Source organism: Poromitra crassiceps (assembly GCF_964638095.1).
Source record: "Poromitra crassiceps genome assembly, chromosome: 4".
NCBI lineage: Eukaryota > Metazoa > Chordata > Actinopteri > Beryciformes > Melamphaidae > Poromitra > Poromitra crassiceps.
This window is the reverse complement of record NC_139626.1, coordinates 37,088,773-37,110,164: the sequence shown is the minus strand read 5'-3', so window position 1 is coordinate 37,110,164 and position 21,392 is coordinate 37,088,773. Positions and strand designations below refer to the sequence as shown.

General features: G+C 44.7%; 2 protein-coding genes across 2 annotated transcripts in view; one reads left to right on the top strand and one right to left on the bottom strand.

Annotated features, from left to right (window-relative positions):
* Nucleotides 1-12,078: 12,078 nt before the first annotated feature.
* On the bottom strand, nucleotides 12,079-17,625 carry ints12 (integrator complex subunit 12). The gene is made up of 7 exons (XM_083635263.1): nucleotides 17,494-17,625; nucleotides 16,778-16,943; nucleotides 16,130-16,300; nucleotides 14,372-14,556; nucleotides 14,015-14,174; nucleotides 13,704-13,856; nucleotides 12,079-12,857 (listed from the first exon to the last, which is right to left on the bottom strand). Exons 2-7 carry the CDS (start codon nucleotides 16,931-16,933, stop codon nucleotides 12,393-12,395), a joined length of 1,290 nt encoding a protein of 429 aa, XP_083491389.1. The 5' UTR covers nucleotides 16,934-16,943; nucleotides 17,494-17,625; the 3' UTR covers nucleotides 12,079-12,392.
* A 482-nt stretch (nucleotides 17,626-18,107) lies between these two features.
* Nucleotides 18,108-21,392, top strand: part of gstcd (glutathione S-transferase, C-terminal domain containing) — a gene marked incomplete at its 5' end in the record, with an annotated part of 63,941 nt that continues 60,656 nt past the window's right edge. Inside the window, 2 exons of the mRNA XM_083635110.1 lie at nucleotides 18,108-18,530; nucleotides 19,919-20,353. Of these exons, the coding sequence (XP_083491236.1) occupies nucleotides 18,108-18,530; nucleotides 19,919-20,353 (858 nt within the window). The remainder of the gene's footprint in view (nucleotides 18,531-19,918; nucleotides 20,354-21,392) is intronic.

Genomic DNA, 21,392 nt, shown 5'->3' with positions numbered 1-21,392 from the left:
TCCAAGAGACACAATCTCATCAAATGGGGGTCCGTGGCTCTAATGTCAACTATATTAGTGGTCCCTGATATGAAAAAGGTTGAGAACCACTGCTGGTCTAAACCAGTGGTTCTCAACATTTTTGAGCCGCGACCCTCCAAAAAACTTTAAACTGGAGTTCGCGACCCACCCTCCCGCCACAACCTAACCCAATGACACATCACACACTGATTTCACTCACTCATTGAAATCATTTTTATAGTTTATATAGCTTTATGATACATTAAACCATTGGTATGGGAGATTTAATCATTATGGGAGAAAAACAAATGTTTTCTTTTTTCTCTTTTGACAATCGTGACCCCCCCAAAATAATCTCGCGACCCCCAGGTTGAGAACCACTGGTCTAAACAAACATAAAGGTGAGTGGGCTGCCTTTGTTTTATGTTTTATCAACAAATATCAATAAGCAGGGTCAGGGACCATGACAGCAGAGACCTTTCAAAGATGTGCGAAAGCAGTGAACATGAATTGCAGGAGTCAGGAAAGGAGGATCTGCGGTGTTGTCTGCTATAAGGTCTGTATTGGAGTAATCAATGAATTTACCCTTGGTCTTTCCCTTGCATAATACAATCTCTGTTGAATATATTTTACAGCTCCATATTCACTCCATATTCAATCTGTAGCATCCCCCCGAGTATTACATGAAGTTGTTTTTGTCATGTAAACTCCACCTGCACTTTTATTTTGTTGGTAATTTGGGTATTCTGCTTTTCCCTGCCAATTTCACATCCTGCCTCTGCGAGCTTGTGTTCCTCTGTAGCTCAGTAGCAGTTTTACTACCACCCAGAGCATTGAGAGAAATGGTTCTGCTGCTGCTGCCTATGACCTATCTGCAGTAGATAATGCTGAAATAGGCAAATAAAAAACACATGACTCAGTACAGTAGCCATTACTTCTTGTAACCCAAAAAGACAGGTAGGCTAAAGCAGGTCAAGAAATCTTAGGCTAAAGCAGATGAGAATGTTAGCCTATTTAAAAGTAAGCAAGGAACAACACTACAAATGCAGCACCATCTTCGCTAAGAGTGTTTGAACAAGGTGTGTTGAATGCACAATAGGTGTGTTGAACGCACGTGTGTTGAGCATGTGTGTGTGTGTGTGTGTGTGTGTGTGTGTGTGAGAGAAAGAGAGAGAGAGAGAGAGAGTGTGGGCAATCTGGGCATGTGAAATGAGCAAGCTGATCTTGATGGAGTTTGGGTTGCAGGGTGGTTGCAGCAGGGTGGTAAATTTGTTTGCGTTTGTGTTTGTGCATGTAGTACGCATTTGTGTACCTGGGTGTAGTGATCCAAGCCAGACTGTCTCTCTTCTACATTCTGCGAATGCACCATAAACAGTCTGTAATTCAGGCCCACAGAACATAGACAAAGGAAGTTGGGGAAAAAACGCATCAGACCAAAGTTTGAACCGATGCAGGTGATTGGAGAAATACGAGTGGATGTCCCGCCTTTCGCTTGTATTTCTCCAACCACCTGCCTTTAGGCGGGACATCCGGGACATCCCCCTATCATTGCTCATTATTTTCCCTGAGTTTCCCTTTCCGTTTTGACCAAGTTTTCCCACCTTGAAGTACAGACGAGACGTTTAGGCTGAAGCCAACTGGAGCCAACCGTGTTTTAAGAGACTAACCTGGGTGTGAATCTGTGTGTCGGCGTCTGTGTCCTGTCATATTTATCATATTTATCGTGTTTATCCCGTGTCGCCCCCCTGCCCCCCCCACACGCCCGCGGCAAGAGCAGATGGAAGGCCCGTTCACGCCGTAGCATTACATCAGTGAGACCATTAGTTCCGTAACCTGCATAGACTGTATTAACCTGACACAGGCCTCGCAGCCTTCTGCCCCTACTCTCTCTCTCTCTCTCTCTCTCTCTCTCCCCCTAGAGGAGGAAGTGGTGCATGGCATCGATTAGACAGTGAGGAAGCATCCCTCTTCCCTGAACACACACTCCTGGCTTGGCTGCAGCTCGCCTGCCACAGAGCAGCCAGAGACTGATTAGGCAGCAGAGCGGTAGGGGCGGGGGTGGAGAGGAGGGAACCTGACTGGCATGTTAAGTGAGGCCTTTTGGCGCTCAGTCAAAATAATTAGATCACCGTGAAATACCGCCGGCAGGCGGATGGATGTGTGAGAGGAGAGATGTGTGTTTTCACGAGCGTGCACAGCAGCCAGAGGGCCGGTGTGTTTACAAACATTTCTGCATGTGCATTATGTGCTACAGATGCTCTGAAAAGCTGGCAAATGCATATTTCCAATCAGATTTAAGTGCACAATTTGCATCATCAACTTCATCTCACCTTTAATTGTTGATTTACCTCATTGTCGCTTGTGTGTATGCTGTGACTGTGTTCTCTCACGGCTGAGCAAAAACAAAATGGGAACTTCCGGGTAAAAATGTCAAACTACTGTAATGTCATTTAAACAAGTAAATAGCCTCACTGCTGCACGTTGGACGAGAAAAATGTGTTTCAACAAACGAAGCAGCAAACATTGTATCAAAATACCCGTTTTGATGTTAAGATTACATAATTGTGAAACTGTGGCTTCAAAGCATTACTCAAAATGTGAACGTTACAATGAGGGCTTTATTTTAAAAGAGCTAAAGAGGACGACCTACTTTCATTCTGGCTCACTTGACGCAATCTATGCACCTGGGGCTGGCTGGGCTGTGTGGGGTGCACTGCACTCGTGCATGACGAGAGACACTTTTTTCTCCGTCAATGTAAAGGAATTAAGTGTTAAGAAAGGCGAATTTCAGCCTGTGAGAATCACTGAATCTCTACTGACTCACGCTGGAAAAGGGGCGGCAACTCAGGAGGACGAGAAGCAAGGTCGGAAAATCACGAGTTGGATGGCCCGGCTTGGAAACTTTTAGACTGAAGAAAATGCCACTATTTTGTGGATATTAGTGGGATTTTTGGCCAGTTTAAAAGGGGCTTAAGATTGGCCAAAAATCCCACTAATATCAGGTGCCGGCTGTATTCTAAACAAAGCAGTGTTAATTCCTTCGTAGTTACATAGTAACTACAGTGTGATTACAGGGGCACGGGCTGTATTCTAAAGCAGTGTTAATTCCCTCATAGTTTTTTTTTTTTTTTTTTACTCTCGTAACGGGACAAGCCCCGTCTTTTATTGTCACACGAACACCACAACACATGCATGCGGCCACAACACACTCATGCTGACGGTGGCCGGTGAAAAGTGTCCTCTGCATTTAACCCATCCAGGCATGTCCTTTCCTCCGGGGGGCAGGCCAGGAGCAGTGGTCGCTTTCTCGTACAGCGCCCGGGGACCAACTTCGGATGTTGTCGTCACTGGTCGGATGACGATGACGATCTGATCTTCTGCATGTTTTTTAGTGGGGGGGTTATATACGGAGGAACCCCCCGGGGGAGCACGGGGAGAACATGCAAACTCCACATAGAGAGAAAGGCCCTTACGACGAGATACCCCACCTGGGCAGTAGGCACTGAAGATATGGGGGGGAACACAACCACAGCGCCCACAGTGTCCCAGGCGAGAATCGAACTCAGGACCTTCTGACTGTGAGGCGACAGCTCTACCACTGAGCCACCGTGCCCCCCAGTTACAGTACAGTAGTTACAGTACATACTGTAGTAACTACAGGGGCAGGGGCTGTATTCTAAAGTAGTGTTAATTCTCTCATAGTTACATAGTAAGTAACTACAGGGGTGTGGTAAAGTCACATATTGTACCCCGTACTTACCCTGTAAGTACAGATCTTATTACCCTGTACTTACAGGGTAGTTTGCGGGCTGTATTCTAAGGCGTTACCGTAAAGGGTCTGGTTGCCTGTTTATATGATTTGTTGACTTTTACTACTACGGTTGATACTGGATGAAAGAGCGGTCTAAATCTACATTTCTGTTTGAAGGAGAAGTATTCATCCAGGCCAAGGCAGCTCTGGAAGATGTCTATAAGATTGATTGATATATAGAGCTGAATGCTTGACTTTCTTTTCCTCATTTATTTTACTCCTTACCATTAGAGCTACATACAAATCTCTTACAAACGTTACATGTACAGTACTTACATAAGATTGCCAAGATCTACTGATCATTTCCCCTTGATTTTATTCATGACAGACTTGATGACACATTGACACTGCTTATTCAGCTTCCACATACATGTTCTCCTACTATTCTCTGCTCCTTTCATGCTGCCCCCTCTCCACTGCTCTGCTCTCCACTGCTCTGCTCTCCACTACTCTGCTCTGCTCTCCACTGCTCTGCTCTCCACTGCTCTGCCAAGACATTTTTTAAGGGGAACCTGAGGAGGAATGCCATTCCCCCTCTCGTTCTCAAAGTTCCCTCTCAGCGTTTACTCTGGGAACTCCGTTACCACGCACCCCCCATTTCCAACACTGATTATAACTTCCCTCCATTCTGAAGACCACACTTATATACTTTTTGTACCAAGAGTAAGTAGTAGTACCCTATCATATAAAATTGATTTTGAGAATTTATACTGTCTTTGTTCGCTAAACCTTTTAAGATTTATTGTTATATTTGATTGTCATGTTTTGTTTTGCATCATGTTCTGTGGGTCATAACAGTTATGTTAATCATCATCTATGGCATAATATTCTTATTGGTCACCGAAGGAAACCCAACTTGCTGGACATGGGTTCTCTTCTCATCAAGCCAGTCCAGAGGATCATGAAGTACCCTTTGCTGCTCGGGGAGTTGTGGCAGGCCACACCTGACAACCATCCTGACCGCCGGCCACTACAAGATCATCAACGTTAGCATCAAGGAGTTCAAGAGACAAAAGGATATAGGTGAGACTTTAAAAAGCATTTTATTAATTGAACACAGTCAGGAACCTCAGTTGCGAGTGGAAGAACCATACGCAGCCTCAACAGCCTGGCACCTCCTCCTCATGCTGGTCACCAGCCTGGTCAGTGTAAAATTGCCAATATGTCTTGTTTGTTCTATATTTTCTATATTATCAATTGTTCAAATGTTATCTTTATTCTGTATATTCTTGTTACTGTTGTGTCAGCTAGAATCAGCTAGACATACTTTCTGTGAAGCCCTCTGAGACATGCTTGTGAATTAGGGCTATATAAATAAACTTGACTTGACTTGACTTGACTTGTTCATTGTTACTGATACAGTTCAATAGTCCAATCTCCCAAACAACTCAAAACAATAGAGTCAATACCAACAGGAGGATACACTGTTTGACATTGGCAGGGCAATTTGACACTTTTGACGTTGGCGCTACTCACATAATCAGCTGTGCTGCTCATCTCACAAATGCAGGATCCTTACAAATGAGATAGTGCTGCCAAGGGAAATAAACAGGCCTCCATATAAGATAAGGTACAACACTGAGGATATAGTAACCGCAGAGATATGATCATCCAAACACAAGTTTCCAAACTTTTTGTGCCGAGTTTACATTATCAATACTGAATGGATTCCAATTCTGTTTCCTCCGAGCTGGGTGCAATTCCAATTGCAAGTCCAACCCCAGGAGGAACTGAATTGGAATTTGCCATGCACTCTCAATTCAATCCATGAATGCCCCCGCCCCCTACCCTGGCCATTTGGCATTGCAACTGAACTGTGTTATGTGTTTGCTTGTCCAGGCTCCATTGTCCAACATCAGTGAGGTGCAGAACAGCATCATGGATGAGCTGAACAATCTGACTTTTGTCAAGGACAACTATTTGAACCAATTCTAAGCCAAAGTGTATATAGCCAGTTATAAGTCTTATCAGCCAAAGTGTATATAGCCAGTTATAAGTCTTATCAGCCAAAGTGTATATAGCCAGTTATAAGTCTTATCAGCCAAAGTGTATATAGCCAGTTATAAGTCTTATCAGCCAAAGTGTATATAGCCAGTTATAAGTCTTATCAGTCAAAGTGTATATACTGTAGCCAGTTAGAACACGGCTCTCTTGAATACTCGATTCTGATTGGTCAATCAACAATATTCACCGGTCATTATTTCTCGACAACCGACCGCTGCTCTGCCACACCTGGATTAATCAGTTGATAAGAGCTTTTTGTCAGCAAGACACTACTAATTAGGCCAACCAGTTGCAGCTGTGGTGTCTTGTGTGCCAATTACGAATGAAACCGCTTTGTCGTTGAAAACGCTATTAAAAAATCTATTTGAATAATTATTTTTGTCAGATTATTGAATGATTTAGTTGTAGGCCGTGTTCTAAGCGGGATAATGTATATTGAGGCGGTGATTACTGGGAAATAATGACCTTCAGGTGAACGATTAAGCCCTCCGCTGGCGCGTCGGGCTCAATCCACCTGTCGGTCATTATTTCCCCCGTAATCACCGCCTCAATATACATTATCCCTTACTTATAAGTCTTATCAGCCAAAGTGTATATAGCCAGTTATAAGTCTTATCAGTCAAAGTGTATATAGCCAGTTATAAGTCTTATCAGTCAAAGTGTATATAGCCAGTTATAAGTCTTATCAGTCAAAGTGTATATACTGTAGCCAGTTATAAGTCTTATCAGCCAAAGTGTATATAGCCAGTTATAAGTCTTATCAGTCAAAGTGTATATACTGTAGCCAGTTATAAGTCTTATCAGATGCAGACAGTGTATATAGGCAGTTATAAGTCTTATCAGCCAAAGTGTGTATAGCCAGTTATAAGTCTTATCAGCTAAAGTGTATATAGCCAGTTATAAGTCTTATCAGCTAAAGTGTATATAGCCAGTTATAAGTCTTATCAGCCAAAGTGTATATAGCCAGTTATAAGTCTTATCAGCTAAAGTGTATATAGCCAGTTATAAGTCTTATCAGCCAAAGTGTATATACTGTAGCCAGTTATAAGTCTTATCCGCCAAAGTGTATATAGCCAGTTATAAGTCTTATCAGTCAAAGTGTATATACTGTAGCCAGTTATAAGTCTTATCAGATGCAGACAGTGTATATAGGCAGTTATAAGTCTTATCAGCCAAAGTGTGTATAGCCAGTTATAAGTCTTATCAGCCAAAGTGTATATAGCCAGTTATAAGTCTTATCAGCTAAAGTGTATATAGCCAGTTATAAGTCTTATCAGCCAAAGTGTATATACCGGTAGCTAGTTATAAGTCTTATCAGCCAAAACATATATAGCCAGTTATAAGTCTTATCAGAGGCAGACAGTGTAGGCCGTTATAAGTCTTATCAGCCAAAGTGTATATAGGCAGTTATAAGTCTTATCAGCCAAAGTGTATATAGCCACTTATAAGTCTTATCAGAGTATATATATCAGTGTATATAGACAGTTATAAGTCATATCAGAGTCTATCAGAGTGTATATAACCAGTTATAAGTCTTATCAGAGGCAGACAGTGTGAAGAGCTCTGGGCTGTGATTAACTAGGGCACTTGATAAGTGAAAACGCTCCACCAGGTCTCAATCCCCTGAGACTTGTATGTCTATATGTGTGTTTGCGTGAGAGTGTGCCTGCTGTGTTTGAACGTGTATGTGAGAAGATCTGTTTGAAACTCTGCCACCCTTATCATCAAAACCCAGGGAAGCTTGTTACCCTTCACCCTCTCCAGAAAGCTCTTGTACACTGCTAACCAACCACGTGCATGTGTGCCCATGGTGCCCACACACGCACACGCACACACACACGCACACGCACACACACACACACACACACACACACACACACACACACACACACACACAACCCACGTCATCACATTCAAACATTTACACCAACCTGTGTCCCCTCGTGCTGTGCTCCCCTCAAGGTGCCGGAGGTGCAGCATCAAAGCGAGGAGCAGCGAGCTCGGCTGCTGGCAGAATACCCGTCGAGTCGCCTCTACCAGCTGAAGAGAAAGTGTCATGGCTGCCAGGAGCACGACCTCAGCCTGCTGGAGGGAGAGCTGGTGGCCCTGCTGGAGGACCAAGAGCCCCTAGGCAGCACCAACCACTGGCTGGTCCACAAGGGAGGCAAGTGTGTGTGTGTGTGTGTGTGTGTGTGTGTGTGTGTGTGTGTGTGTGTGTGTGTGTGTGTGTGTGTGTGTGTGTGTGTGTGTGTGCGTGTGCGTGTGCGTGTGCGTGCATGTGTGTGTGTGTGTGTGTAGTTGGAGTTCATCTCTACCCTAAACGCTAACCCAACCCCCCATAGGTACAATTCTAATTGACTCAAACGATGTCAATTAGTCAATTAGAAGCTTCTAAAGCCATGACATCATTTTCAGGAATCTTCCAAGCTGTTTAAAGGCACAGTCATCTTAATGTATGTAAACGTCCAAGTTCTGACACACTGGAATTGTGATGAAGTGAAATAATCTGTATGTAAACAATTGTTGGAAACATTACTTGTGTCATGATGACTCATGCACAAAGTAGATATCCTATTAAACCAACTTGCCAAACTATAGTTTAACATGAAATCTGCGGTTGAGTGGTTAAAAAAATTAGTTTTAATGACTTCAACCTAAGTGTATGTAAAGTTCTCACTTCAACTGTACAAGGTGAATTAAGTTATCACACCAGATCATCAGCAGGTAGGCCAACAGTAGGTGTAGGTTATCTTCAGCAATCAGCAGACATCCTTCTCCTTGGGCTGCTGCGTGAATAGACCGCTGTGTGTTTGATGACTGAGGCTGTGTAGAAACACCAAACTTTACTTCCTGACACCGACGAGTCAGCCAACGAGACAAACTCCCAGGGGCTCCTGTGATGTCACGGCTGTTCGTGCCTCTTCGCCTGCCTCTGGAGATGGTTGCCTCACAACAGGACCGACTCCATAGCTCGTCTCCATCTACTCTCTGTGTCGCACAGCAGCACCTGAGATCCTGACGTCTTGTTTGGAACAAACCGCTGCAGGTTGTCAGCAGCGTTACTTAAAGAGTACAAAGCCGCTCCCTCAGGGTATTCAGACAGGGAGATGCAGCATGTGTGCCTCTCTGAACTCTGCAATATATATATTTTTCTTATGAGGAGCTCAGTCTAGAAGTGTGTTCTTGGTGCGGTGGAGTACATTATTTTCCGCTGGGATTATAAGCATTCCCAACAAGTTGTTGTTGTTTATCATTCATATCATTCAGTTGATATCAACACCATGAATATGCTTGTCTTATATTTACACACTTTTTAGGTCTCTCACTATAACTGTATTTGTAATCAGGTGCTCCTGCCTTTCAACCCTAATGTGAGACATAGTCCCACATGCTATAGACACATTTACCCTTCAGAAATATTGCCCATTCTTTCTACTGAAACAGTTCTGTGAATCAGCAAGTGGATTGTCATACATTGTAGTTTTTCCTATTAGTTCACCACTAAACATTTAAAACTGACCCAAATAAAGAGACATGAACCCTGACAACACTGTCTCTGTCTCTGTCAGGTACCCAGGGTTACGTCTACTCCACCTGACAACACTGTCTCTGTCTCTGTCAGGTACCCAGGGTTACGTCTACTCCACCTGACAACACTGTCTCTGTCTCTGTCAGGTACCCAGGGTTACGTCTACTCCACCTGACAACACTGTCCCTGTCTCTGTCAGGTACCCAGGGTTACGTCTACTCCACCTGACAACACTGTCCCTGTTTGTCTCTGTCAGGTACCCAGGGTTACGTCTACTCCACCTGACAACACTGTCCCTGTCTCTGTCAGGTACCCAGGGTTACGTCTACTCCACCTCACAACACTGTCCCTGTTTGTCTCTGTGAGGTACCCAGGGTTACGTCTACTCCACCTGACAACACTGTCCCTGTCTCTGTCAGGTACCCAGGGTTACGTCTACTCCACCTGACAACACTGTCCGTTTGTCTCTGTGAGGTACCCAGGGTTACGTCTACTCCACCTGACAACACTGTCCCTGTCTCTGTCAGGTACCCAGGGTTACGTCTACTCCACCTGACAACACTGTCTCTGTCAGGTACCCAGGGTTACGTCTACTCCACCTGACAACACTGTCTGTCTCTGTCAGGTACCCAGGGTTACGTCTACTCCACCTGACAACACTGTCCCTGTTTGTCTCTGTCAGGTACCCAGGGTTACGTCTACTCCACCTGACAACACTGTCCCTGTCTCTGTCAGGTACCCAGGGTTACGTCTACTCCACCTGACAACACTGTCTGTCTCTGTCAGGTACCCAGGGTTACGTCTACTCCACCTGACAACACTGTCCCTGTTTGTCTCTGTCAGGTACCCAGGGTTACGTCTACTCCACCTTCCTGAATCAGTACAACCCCCTGAGGGACTCACAGCGAAAATCACAATCACAGGGCTCCACTGAGCAGCAGCAGCAGCCTGTCATGGTGGACGAAGACTTTGACAACCTCAGCCTGTTCGTGTCAGGTAGCGGCAGCGGCAGCCTCGTCAGCGCTGACAGCTGCTCCGCCCTCTCCGGTCTACAGGGGGAGCTAGAAAGCCCCCAAGACATGGAGGATACACCCTATGGGATACACAGGACTCAGAGGCTCAGCAGGTGACGGGTGTGTGTTGGTCGGGGTTGTGTGTAGTGGTGGGGGAGGTGGTGGGGATACTGATCTCGCTTCAAGACATTCAGTGGCTAACTTTAGTGAAACGGGGAAAAATACATTTAGCTAACTGAGGGTTCATAAAGTAGATATTACAAAGAGTCAAACAGCCACTCTGTCTCGGGAGGTTGATTTCCAGCCTGAGAACAGTCAAGGACAAAAAGAGGACTAATGCCTTCAGTAAAGTCTCCAATAACAGCAATATCCACGGGTGCAGAAAGACTGCACAGCACAACGGCACATGCACGCACACACACACTCGCGTGCACACGCGCACACACACAAAATTACTTGCAAAAAAGCATAAGCTGCATAATATTGTCCAAAATGCAATGGACAGAAGTGAAAACAATACAGTAAATGCCACACCAAATAAAACATTGAAGAAGCAAACAATGCGACTTTAACTGGGTTTTCAGAGGTCTATAAGTGCCTCCTCATTGAAGAAGGTCCAGGGAATGGGGATTGCTATTACAGAGGAGCAGTAAAACAGGTGTGCTGGTATTTAAAGTGGATGAGTGGTTTTGTTTGCACTGGAGTGCTGTGGCAGCACACCTGATAGCATTACATTGCCTTGTTCCAGCTCACATAGGCATTATAATGCTAACCAATGAAGGTTGTATTTGATAGCAGCATTCAACCCTTGTGGAAAACTAATGAACAGTGCCACCTTCTGGTCTTACAGGAGGATACATACCTCGAACGGCTGTAAATTAGGCTACTTGATGTGGATGCAATTTAAGAGTTCCATCTCAAATTGCTACAACTCCATTTGGGAGGGGGCGGGGTTGGCAGAAAACACATGATTCAATACCTCTAAAATATAAACAAGCCAGTCTGTAATATTCTACCTACCAATCTATTAAAAGTGCCCTAGTTCAATGTAACATTTATAGAAACTATTTTGCAAGAGCAGATATCATTTTTCAAATGGTGCTATTTATTTATTTTACCTCTGTATGCCTCTGATCTTTGTGCATTTTTCTTTCCCTAGTTGTATGCTGTGTGTATGCTTTCCAAGCCCGCGGTGACCAGGAGCTGACCTTACAGGAGTACCAGCACGTACGGATCCTGAAGTTCTGTGACCTGGGAGGCAATAAGGACTGGTGGTTAGCCGAGGCCAATGGTCAGAGGGGCTATGTTCCCGCCAACTACCTGGGCAAGATGTCCTATGCATAGAGGCTGGATAACCATGGATAAGGAAGGACTGCATCTGTGGTATTTCTTTTAGTAAAAGAGACCTGCTTGCCCTAATTAATATTAATGAAGTAAATGTTCTACATGAAATAATTCATACATTAAGTACATATTTTTGATTTGAGAATGTGAAATCCTAGAAATGTATTGCTTCTTTGATTATGTATATTTTGTCAATATGTCATGAATAAAATGTCCTTGCTATTACTGTAATCCATTTGTCCTAGATTATAATTCACATTCACAGGGACACAAACAAAGTCTGCTACAAAGTCATAACACTCGCTACTACCGCTTTATAAGAAGAGGATGTTTAATGAACTTTGTTAATAAAAAGTGACAGTTACTTTGCAAACGGTTAGATTTGTTAAGACAGAACGAGGCACACAGAGTCCAGCAGCTTTTACACAAAGAAAGATTCAAGTATTTGACTGGATGGTGTGTTATTCCATGATGTAAAGATGCTCTCATCATACCAAAATAATGCTCTGGCACTAATTCTGTAACCTGAGTGACTGCCAGACGGGGGCAGTATTTTGTTCACAAACCGCACGTGTCTTGTGAACACAATACCGCCCCCGTCTGGCAGAGTCAGGTTACTAATTCCGCACTGGTTATGCCTTTCATTTCTACTCCCTGACACCTTCGTTTACACGGTGCTTTCCATCTCTGCTCATTTCTTCAGCTTCTTCTGTGCAGCTTTCTTCTTCACCAGTTGCAGGCGTTTCAGGTCGGTGAGCTGGGACTCTTGCGCCGTCTGTCCTCTGTCGTTCCCGCCCGCACTCGGCGGGGAGCCGCCCCCCGACGACCCCGACGCCTTCCCTTGGCCGTCCACGCTGGACGAGCGGTTCAGCGGCTGCTTACCCAGCGTCAGGGGCGGAGGAGGTTTCAGGGCCGCCTGGCTAGAGCCGTTTCCATTGCCGCCCCCGGGCATCTTGGTACTCCCGAGTCCCGCCTTGGCTCCAGCTAGCCCAGACAGCCCCACAGCCTTCTGACCGCTCGGGCCCGAAGAGCCCAGTTTGGAGCTGGAGGAGACAGAAGAACTCGTCTTGGCCCCAAATGCAGCCCAGCCCGTAAGACCGCTGGCTGCGGAGGAGGAGGAGCCACCGCTGCAGGGATTGGCAGACGTTGTGGATGCCTGGACGAAATGACAAGTCATTAGCATACTGCAAGACCAATCACAATGCAGAGTTTTTGTAGTCCCGTTTTGATTTGGATTCCGAATGGTCATTATCTTTAACATTTTGAATCTGCCTCCGCCTCGCTTCAAGCTCATTAGGTGACACCAGTAAATTCATTTCAGAGTGTGCCAAAGCAAATTTGTTGATAAAAGCTGAAATACTATGCACAGTTTTTCCTCCCAGGGTAATTGCAGGTTGGGGGGTGGAAGTAATGCACCTACTTTGCAGTGCCTGTCTAAAGTACTGTATGTGCTGGAGCTCTAAAAGCATTTTTTGAATACCTCAAAAGTGAATTGAACCCACAAAAGTACACTGGTGTTTTATAAACAAATGCAGCTCAGCTCATTAGTTAAGTTCCCTATTTTGTTATGTGGTATGTGTCATTTACTTTCCTTGGTGTACCCACTTCTTTCCGTCAAGTCAACCTGCTTCAGCTACTTCAGTTAGCGATTTCCTACATTTCCCACAAGGCCTTTCTACAACCACAGGAAAAGGCACGGGCTTTTTGCTTTCCTTCAAAGGGTCAATATTATATGGCATGTTAATATAGTTAGCTAGCCAACTAGTTTGTGAACATCGGGGCGTCTATGGATCACAGGCTGCGTCCCTTACTCAAAACACATCTTGTGGCTGCGTTGCATTCTGGTTTATTGAGGCAACGGTTGATCAAGAACTGATGGACACCCCCCCCCCCCCCCACACACACACACACACACAAGTGAAAAAGGCCTAACAACTAAACCGAATGTCACATGCTCCCTTACATGCTTTTAAAGTGGACACTGCAGTGGATGAATGCGTACCTTCACCTCCGTTCGTTTGAAGGCCTGGAAGGTGCTGCTTGTGTCAGGCTTGGCTTTGAGCTCGGCCTTTTTCACCAGTGTGTCTTTTACAACAGGGGCCGCCGATACCGCCACAGGAGCCGGCTTCTGCGGAGGCTTCTGGGCTTTCTGGGCCTAGTGAAAGAAACAAACGGTTACTCTTAGACAATAGCAACAATGTCAGTTCTTTTTTTATATGACCTTATTAACGTAAATAAACACGGAGTAGCCACCTAAGCCACGCCATATTTATAAATACAAAGTGGATGCAGGAAGATGATTGTTTTCCTTACCATACGTTTCATTTGCCTGGTGCAGCGGGCACAGTACCACACAAGCCGGGGGTCATTGACTTCTTTGTCCGTCACCTGGGGTTTGTGACAGTCCTGGTGATACAGGTTATGGCACTCCTGGCATTCCACCAACTGGTTCCCCATGGTCACTGTCATTTGTCTTGAGGTCATAAAAATGGCACAGAAAGATAAACGCATGAACGGACATGCATGTCTAGTATACAGGTTTCTTGTATACCACGTCGCATACTATGCCGAAAGACCGAGTAAAATACATTGGCTGGGAACAAATACACATATCCTCAAGCCCTAATGCACTGCAGACCACCTACGTTTACAACAGTAGTTGTCACTTACCTGCAAACCACACAAGCCAGGCCCATCTCCATGGCAAAATCGTCAGCGTTGGTCTCGTCGTAGTCATGTATGTTTGGCGGGATGAGGTCTTTGCTCGTCTGAACGGTGATGGGAGAAGAACGATTCTCCGGTTTCTCCAAACGAGGCTTCTTTGGAGGGTCAACCTCACCCAGATCAACCCTGACCTATGTTCAGCAGTTAGGCAACATTTGGGAAATTTAGTCTATGTTGACAATCAGTGCCAGCTAAGTAACACAGCATGCCAAATGTCTGTCATTTTAAAATGATACAAACCTGTATATTATGCAGGTATCATTTTATGTTTTTGACTGATTGATTTTATTTGATATTTCATTTTTAAAGTACAGCAGTGCAGCCAAGGCGGCATGGCCTGCATATAAATGGAAAAATCAGCAGAACCCAATAAAGCCCAGAGGCTTATTTCCATTGTGGTCCCTGAACTTCTCACTCCTGCCATTTTTTGTCCTGGACACTATTTTCCGTCATACTGGTGAATTTATTCTGTATACAGAGGAGGTGAAAAAGCCTATTGGTGCTCACTCTGGAATGAGACATGGAAATATTGAATTTTCACTTTCTTTTAACCTTTATTTATACAGGGGGAGTCTCACTGAGAGCAATAGGTTGAGGCGATGTCTCGTCATAGACACTGGGAGAGCTGGCTCAGCCTGGCTGAGGCGTGGTCAGGGTGGGGTAAATCTCCCGTTCTATCCATTCAGCAAAGCTAGAATTTAGCTGCTAGCCCAGCCCAGGCAGACATGATCAGGCATTTAACGACCGCAGTAAAAGCACATCTGAACAGATGTCTTGTGTTCTACTCTAAAATCCCCAAACCTGTAGTGTAGAGCCGCAGCACCTTCCTTTGGTGAGTCAGCCCATTGAGATATATGGGCGGTTTTACCCCACTCGCGCACCAGCCGTATAACATTTTGTGGGCGTTCCCAGTTCCCACACATGCTGACTGTCTCTATGCTCTCTTCTTCAGGAGTGCCCTGTTCACATTCACACATTCCTACCTGGAAGCTGACCAGTACAACCACAATCTGATCTGCTGGCCACTAAGCAGCTCCACTGGAGCAGTTGGGGTTAAGGGCATTGCTCAAGGGCACCTCAGTGGTGGTAATGAGGGAGGGGCAAGCACTGCCTTTTCACTTTCCCCACCCAAAAGAAAAAAAATATATAAATATATATATATATATATATATATATATATATATATATATATATATATATATATATATATATAAATACATAGTCACGTGGCATATATATATATATATATCCTGTCGGTCCCGGGGATTGAACTGACGACCTCGCTTCTCTAACCGTTGGGCCACCACTTGACTGTGATTTAACAACTTTGACTTTTTCTCAATACTATACATAGACACATGTACCGGCAGCCGTAGCGGGTCGGCAAAGGGTGAACAAGGAAGTGCTAAGGTAATGGCCAACGTAGCGTCAAAACTGAGAAACTTTAGATGATTTTCAATTAATCATTTTACCAACATGTCTCATCACAGATTAAACAATGAGTGTGTTGGAAATGAATTCATGGATTATTTTTGACAGTACCTATTGGACTGTACTGGGATCTGCACACGGTATGATAAAAAAAAGTTTGGAAAATAGGGTCCAGCTCAAATGGTTATGCATTAAGGGATATATTATATAATCATTCTGAATATTATATGAATATTTACTCCAATCCATCCAGGGACAAAATGCAGCCAGTACCTTCTCAGAGGGTCGTTTCTCCGCCTCTTTCTTGCTCTTCTCGGAGCTGCTGGACTTGCCGCTGCCGCCGCCGCTGCTACTGCTGCTGGAAGACGAGGAGCTTGAAGACGACTTGGAGTCCTGTTTACTTAGGCTCAGCTTCGACACAGAGCTCTTGGACACCTCTATGTCCTGAAGAGACACAGTGATTAAGACCAAGGACACTGCATCTCATTCTATAATTTATATACAAAAAAAACAAGACAAGTAAACAATGGAGCTGAACAGTCACGTGGCATCTCTTGACAAAAAATAAAGACGGGGTGTAAAAGAAGGTGTCAGGGAGTAGAAATGAAAGGGTTAACCAGTGCGGAATTAGTGCCAGAGCATTATTTTGGAATGATGAGAGCATGGGGGAGGAAGGGGAATCTTATTTTTTTTATTTTTGCCCCAACTGAAATGTTTTATGGTCACTCACGATTCAGTAGGTCACAGGTTGGCTTGGTCCCAGCCTTAAAACTCGTTACATAAGGATTTTTCTAAATGTCTATGGAGAAAAGGAATGGGAAACTCACTTCCGGGGCAAGAGATGTCACATGACTGTTCAGCTCTAAGTAAACAAGGGAGGTGTCAGAGAACTTTTAACATTTTAGATAAATAACTCCTTACTTTTTGTGATGAGCGGTAAGAGATGTCACTTCCTCTGGATAGCGACTCGTCTAGCAGAGCTTTGAGTTTCTCAGCAGAGTCTTTGCTCTTGGAGTGCAGGTAACTCAGTCCCTTCAGGAAGATGGGATCCAAGTCCAGACTGACGGCTGCAGTCATGGTTTAAAATCTATGAGTGATAATAAGGAATGTCAAGCAGGCTTCAAAATCCACATATTTTGTCTTGTGACATGGCCTTTGTTTTAGGGGTTTGAGAAAAGCCTTTCATTTTGCTGTTGATATATATATATATATATATATATATATATATATATATATATATATATATATATATATATATATACACACAATATATAAGGCACAGCCTTTGAGAAAACCGACGGGGGAATGAGACAAGTGACAGGCATCACACTACATCTCTACATTCTCTACATCAGTCTGTTTCATTTTGCTGTTGACATTTTAAACATTTCTTCCCAGCAGTTCCCAGGATGATCCCCTAATAAGGGCTAAATAATGCAATAAAAAATAATTAAATCCTATCCTAACAACGCCCCTGAGTTTGTTCATCGGTTAATGAACCAGATAAGCAGTGACGTTGCGGAGTAGTTACTGCGCGCTGCCGCTGACTGTGATAGCAGCACAGTGGCTAACTTCCCACCCAGCTATCAGTTATAAATCTCAATAAAGTTCGTCGATTTTCTGATTGATTACATTACCTCACAGTCCGCTCCTGGGAAACGTGTGCTCCTTATACCGGTGTAGTCGTCCAGAGGTCCAGACGAGCAAATATTGAAGGTTAATCAGCTGCAACCCAGGATGGATGGACCGCTTTTCCTCCTACTTTCAACCTGCGTAACCATTAAATACGTCCGCGGAAACTACAAGTCCCGGAACACTGTGTGGAAGTAGTTTTCATTATAAATATTCCAAAACGCAAAGTTCTGCATTCATAGATCAATTATCTTATTGTTTTTTAAGTGTTTATATATATATATATAGCTCACATTAATTATAGTTTCCACTACTACTGTTGATTCGTAAGGAATAGCACCCGATGGCACCGGACAACTGGTGGCACTGTGGAGCTATCCAATCTTTGCCGGGCAAAGAAGAAGAAAGTAGGAAGTGGCTACACAACAACACAACGTGGGTTAACTTGCTTTACAAAAGCTGCTGTAAGTACCTTCTAATGTTGTTTTATACCCTGCATCTTCAATGACATTGTGCTGACTTCCCAGCTTGCATGCTGCAATTGCAATGTTATCACATTTTCTAAACAAATTCCCTGACAGCCTGTTTGCCACCTTCTGTTTGACTCTGCAGTACTACCATGAAGGACACCGACACGAAGCAGCAACAGCACCAGTCTCTCTATTTAGAAGTTTGTTCCCAAAATGGAGAGCCATCTCTTCCCTTGCACACCTCCATCACCCTGTTTCTGCTGTCCTACTGCGAGTGCAACTCTTTCAGGGTGTTTCTGGTCCCTGCAAAGTCCACCACAGGCTCCCAGTCAGTGAGCAGTCAGCTGCCGGAGTCCCTGGATGTGTGTGACATCCAGGTGGAAGACCTGCACCCGCTGGTGAGGGGCTGCCACCTCCCCGCTGCTGTGGATGAGAGCGGGAGGTACTGCAGGGCCGGGCTGGCTGTGGTGCTGCGACACATCATCGACCAGACCACCCAGGCTGACCCGAGCAGGAGGGATGTGCTGGCACTGCTGGGCTTCAAGAAGACCTGTCTGAAGGCCTGCGCTGAGGTTAGTTGGAGGAGGCATCAGGGTTGGGGCCAATTCATGAATGAAGCCATCAATTCCATTTCAGGAATTTGAAAAATCTTGCAGGAAACTGAATTGGAATTTTTATTTAATTCAATGAAATCTCATTCAATGATCTCTTGCTTGATTTGCAACAAAGCAAGTGCCTGAATCATTAAATGACTGTGATTAGCGCTTGGCAGCAATTGCGTTTCCTCAACGTCCAGGGCTACTTTTTATTTTTTTTAGAAATATGGAGATCTTATAGATCAGGGGTTTTCAAAGTCGGAGATTGTGGGCCTCCCCTCAGACAAAGCTTGGAAAGCTTTCCCCACTACACACACTCAGCAATTAATTGAGCCAAGATAGCCGGATATTACTGTTTGACATACAGAGTTCAGACTACACCAAATACATAAAAGGTCTGTCTGAAGGCATTTATTTGTTTCTGACTCTGGGAAAGTGGGATAATTGGGAAAATTCCCCAAAACTACTGACTCTCTGAATTATCTCTTTAGCCAAATCACACACATGTTTAGACTATTCTAGGGTTCTAGTCTAGTATTCTAGTCAGACCCACCGTCGATGTCATCAAGCTTCCAGCGACGGAGGGTCTGAATCAGACGAGACTTCCGGCGGCGCCAGGCAGATTCCCCTGGCGTAATCTGGTTGGCTGGGCTGTGACGTTATACACCGCCTCCCTTATTACAGTCCGACAAGGAAACACGTTCAGAGTGGAACACCGTGAAGCACCGTGAAGAGAGAAGCGAACGGCACAAACGGCCAGGCTTGTATCATGCAGTTTGCCAATAAACTCCTCGAGGATAATCGTAAAGTCCTGTTTGAGACATGACTTGAATCGAAGTCCCGGGGGTTTATTTAGCTGTTGCACACATTCCGAATGCACCACCCACGAGGTCTGTGGTTGGTCAATTCATTCATTTCAATTCAATTCATATGCTTTTTTTGTCTTGGGGGCGGGCATTAACCACTTTTGAGAGTTGTGCTCCAGACGTAGGTATCATCTACGGCTGACACTGCGAGACTATTCTAGGGTTAAGTTTAGGTTCGATGTGATCTACTTTTGGTAACTAATCTAATAGCGAATATAACATTTTTTCACTTCCATTCACTGAGCCTCCCCTGAAACTGTTTGCAGCCGCCCTGGGGAGGCCCACTTCCCACTTTGAAAACCTCTGTAACAGATGACACTATCTATACTGGTTTAAACTAGTTTCATAAGCCATCTTTTCAATGCCATTCTTCAAACACGTGTTGTTCTAACATGGCTTCAGTCATGCATTTACTTTCAATTAAGGGAGTTTTCAGAGAAGGGGCTGCTGTCATTGGACGGATAAAAAGCTTCTCTTTCTCACCCTCTTTACTCACAGGTGAGCCAGTGGACCAGACTGTGTGAAATTGGCATCCCCTCTGCTGTTGAAGAACACCTCAAAAATCCCACAAATCAGTGTCTGCAGCTGCCTCCCGCCATCCTCCACTTAGAGAAAGAGCTGGGCGAGCCTGTCAAAGTCCACAATGATGACAAAATCCGCAGACAGAAACTGCAGCAACAGAGGCAGAAGAAACGGGGCCAATCCCCCGAAGCCCAGGCTGCTCGGCCCCCTCAGGCGTGTGACGGACTGGAGCTCAGCGCGGCTCTGGCCAAGCTGTCTGTGCATGCAGTCCCCACTACGGCCACCAGGGAGAACTCTGAGATCAGGAAAGTGAAGACCACGGACCTGCCCCCGCTGGAGCATGTGTTTGCCGAAGGACTGTACTTCACTCTGACTGATGTGGTGCTGCTGCCATGCATCTATCATTACCTGGTAAATGCATTGGAATTTCATTGTTTATTATCATCATATGAATGTCTGTGGACCGAGGCCTCGTCCAGAAACTAACCTTTTCTACTGTTTTCTTAGGTCTTTGCCTAATTTAGATCTATTGTGTGAATATATTTCTAATGCTCATCTAATCTTAGAGTCAATTCATGCATCTCCTCCATAAGCCCTGTATCTTCAACGCAATCGCATGCTGTAAGCCCTCCGAAATCTACCATAAGCAGACTCTTTATTTGCACCATGAACAATCCTGTGTAGCCGTCCAAGTCTTTCGTTTCGCAATGTAAACAGTCGCACACATCACTTAACTCTGATGCCACCTCGTGTAGACGATGCCACGCACACAACACCCATTCCGTGTTTATTTGCTGGCTTTTTCCCATGGTGACCGCTCGCTCTTTATTATGATGACATGTCAAATTATGCGTGACGTATGATTTTGACATTCTGGTCGGGGTGAGCAGGTAGCACATCCAGCTCCTTTCAGATCCAGCCAGGCAGAAACCCGAGTCGAGAAGAGTCACTGCATCAGACTTGGCACAGGTTCCTGCTCTCAAAGGTGGTCCAAAGCCACCTGGCAAAGCGTGATAACGCCGTCTGGGAGGGTTTCTATTCAGATGGAGCAGGTTGAAATGCATTTCAAGTTTTCAATGACTGCTTTAGAAACGCGTTGCTATTTGCAACAGATCGAGGATGAGTGGGTTGTTATGTTCACCCTAAGACTCTTAACTTCATAAACTTGTTAAAACTTCTTTTTTTGCGGGAAAGACTTCAGCTGTTTGTTTATGAACATGTAAATATTCATTGCACATAGTTATTGCATATTTTAAGCTGGTAGGAGTCGTATTGCAATGAGGACCAGACTATACTGTAGCTGTTCTGTCATATTCCTATTTATTGGTGGTTTAAGGAGACATATGGCGTTATGGATCAGGAATTCTTCACAGTCACGCAGGGAAGAGGGTCTCAACCTCCCTTTCACCCCTCGGCCATCTCCAACTATCCCTCGACTGTGGGAATGAAC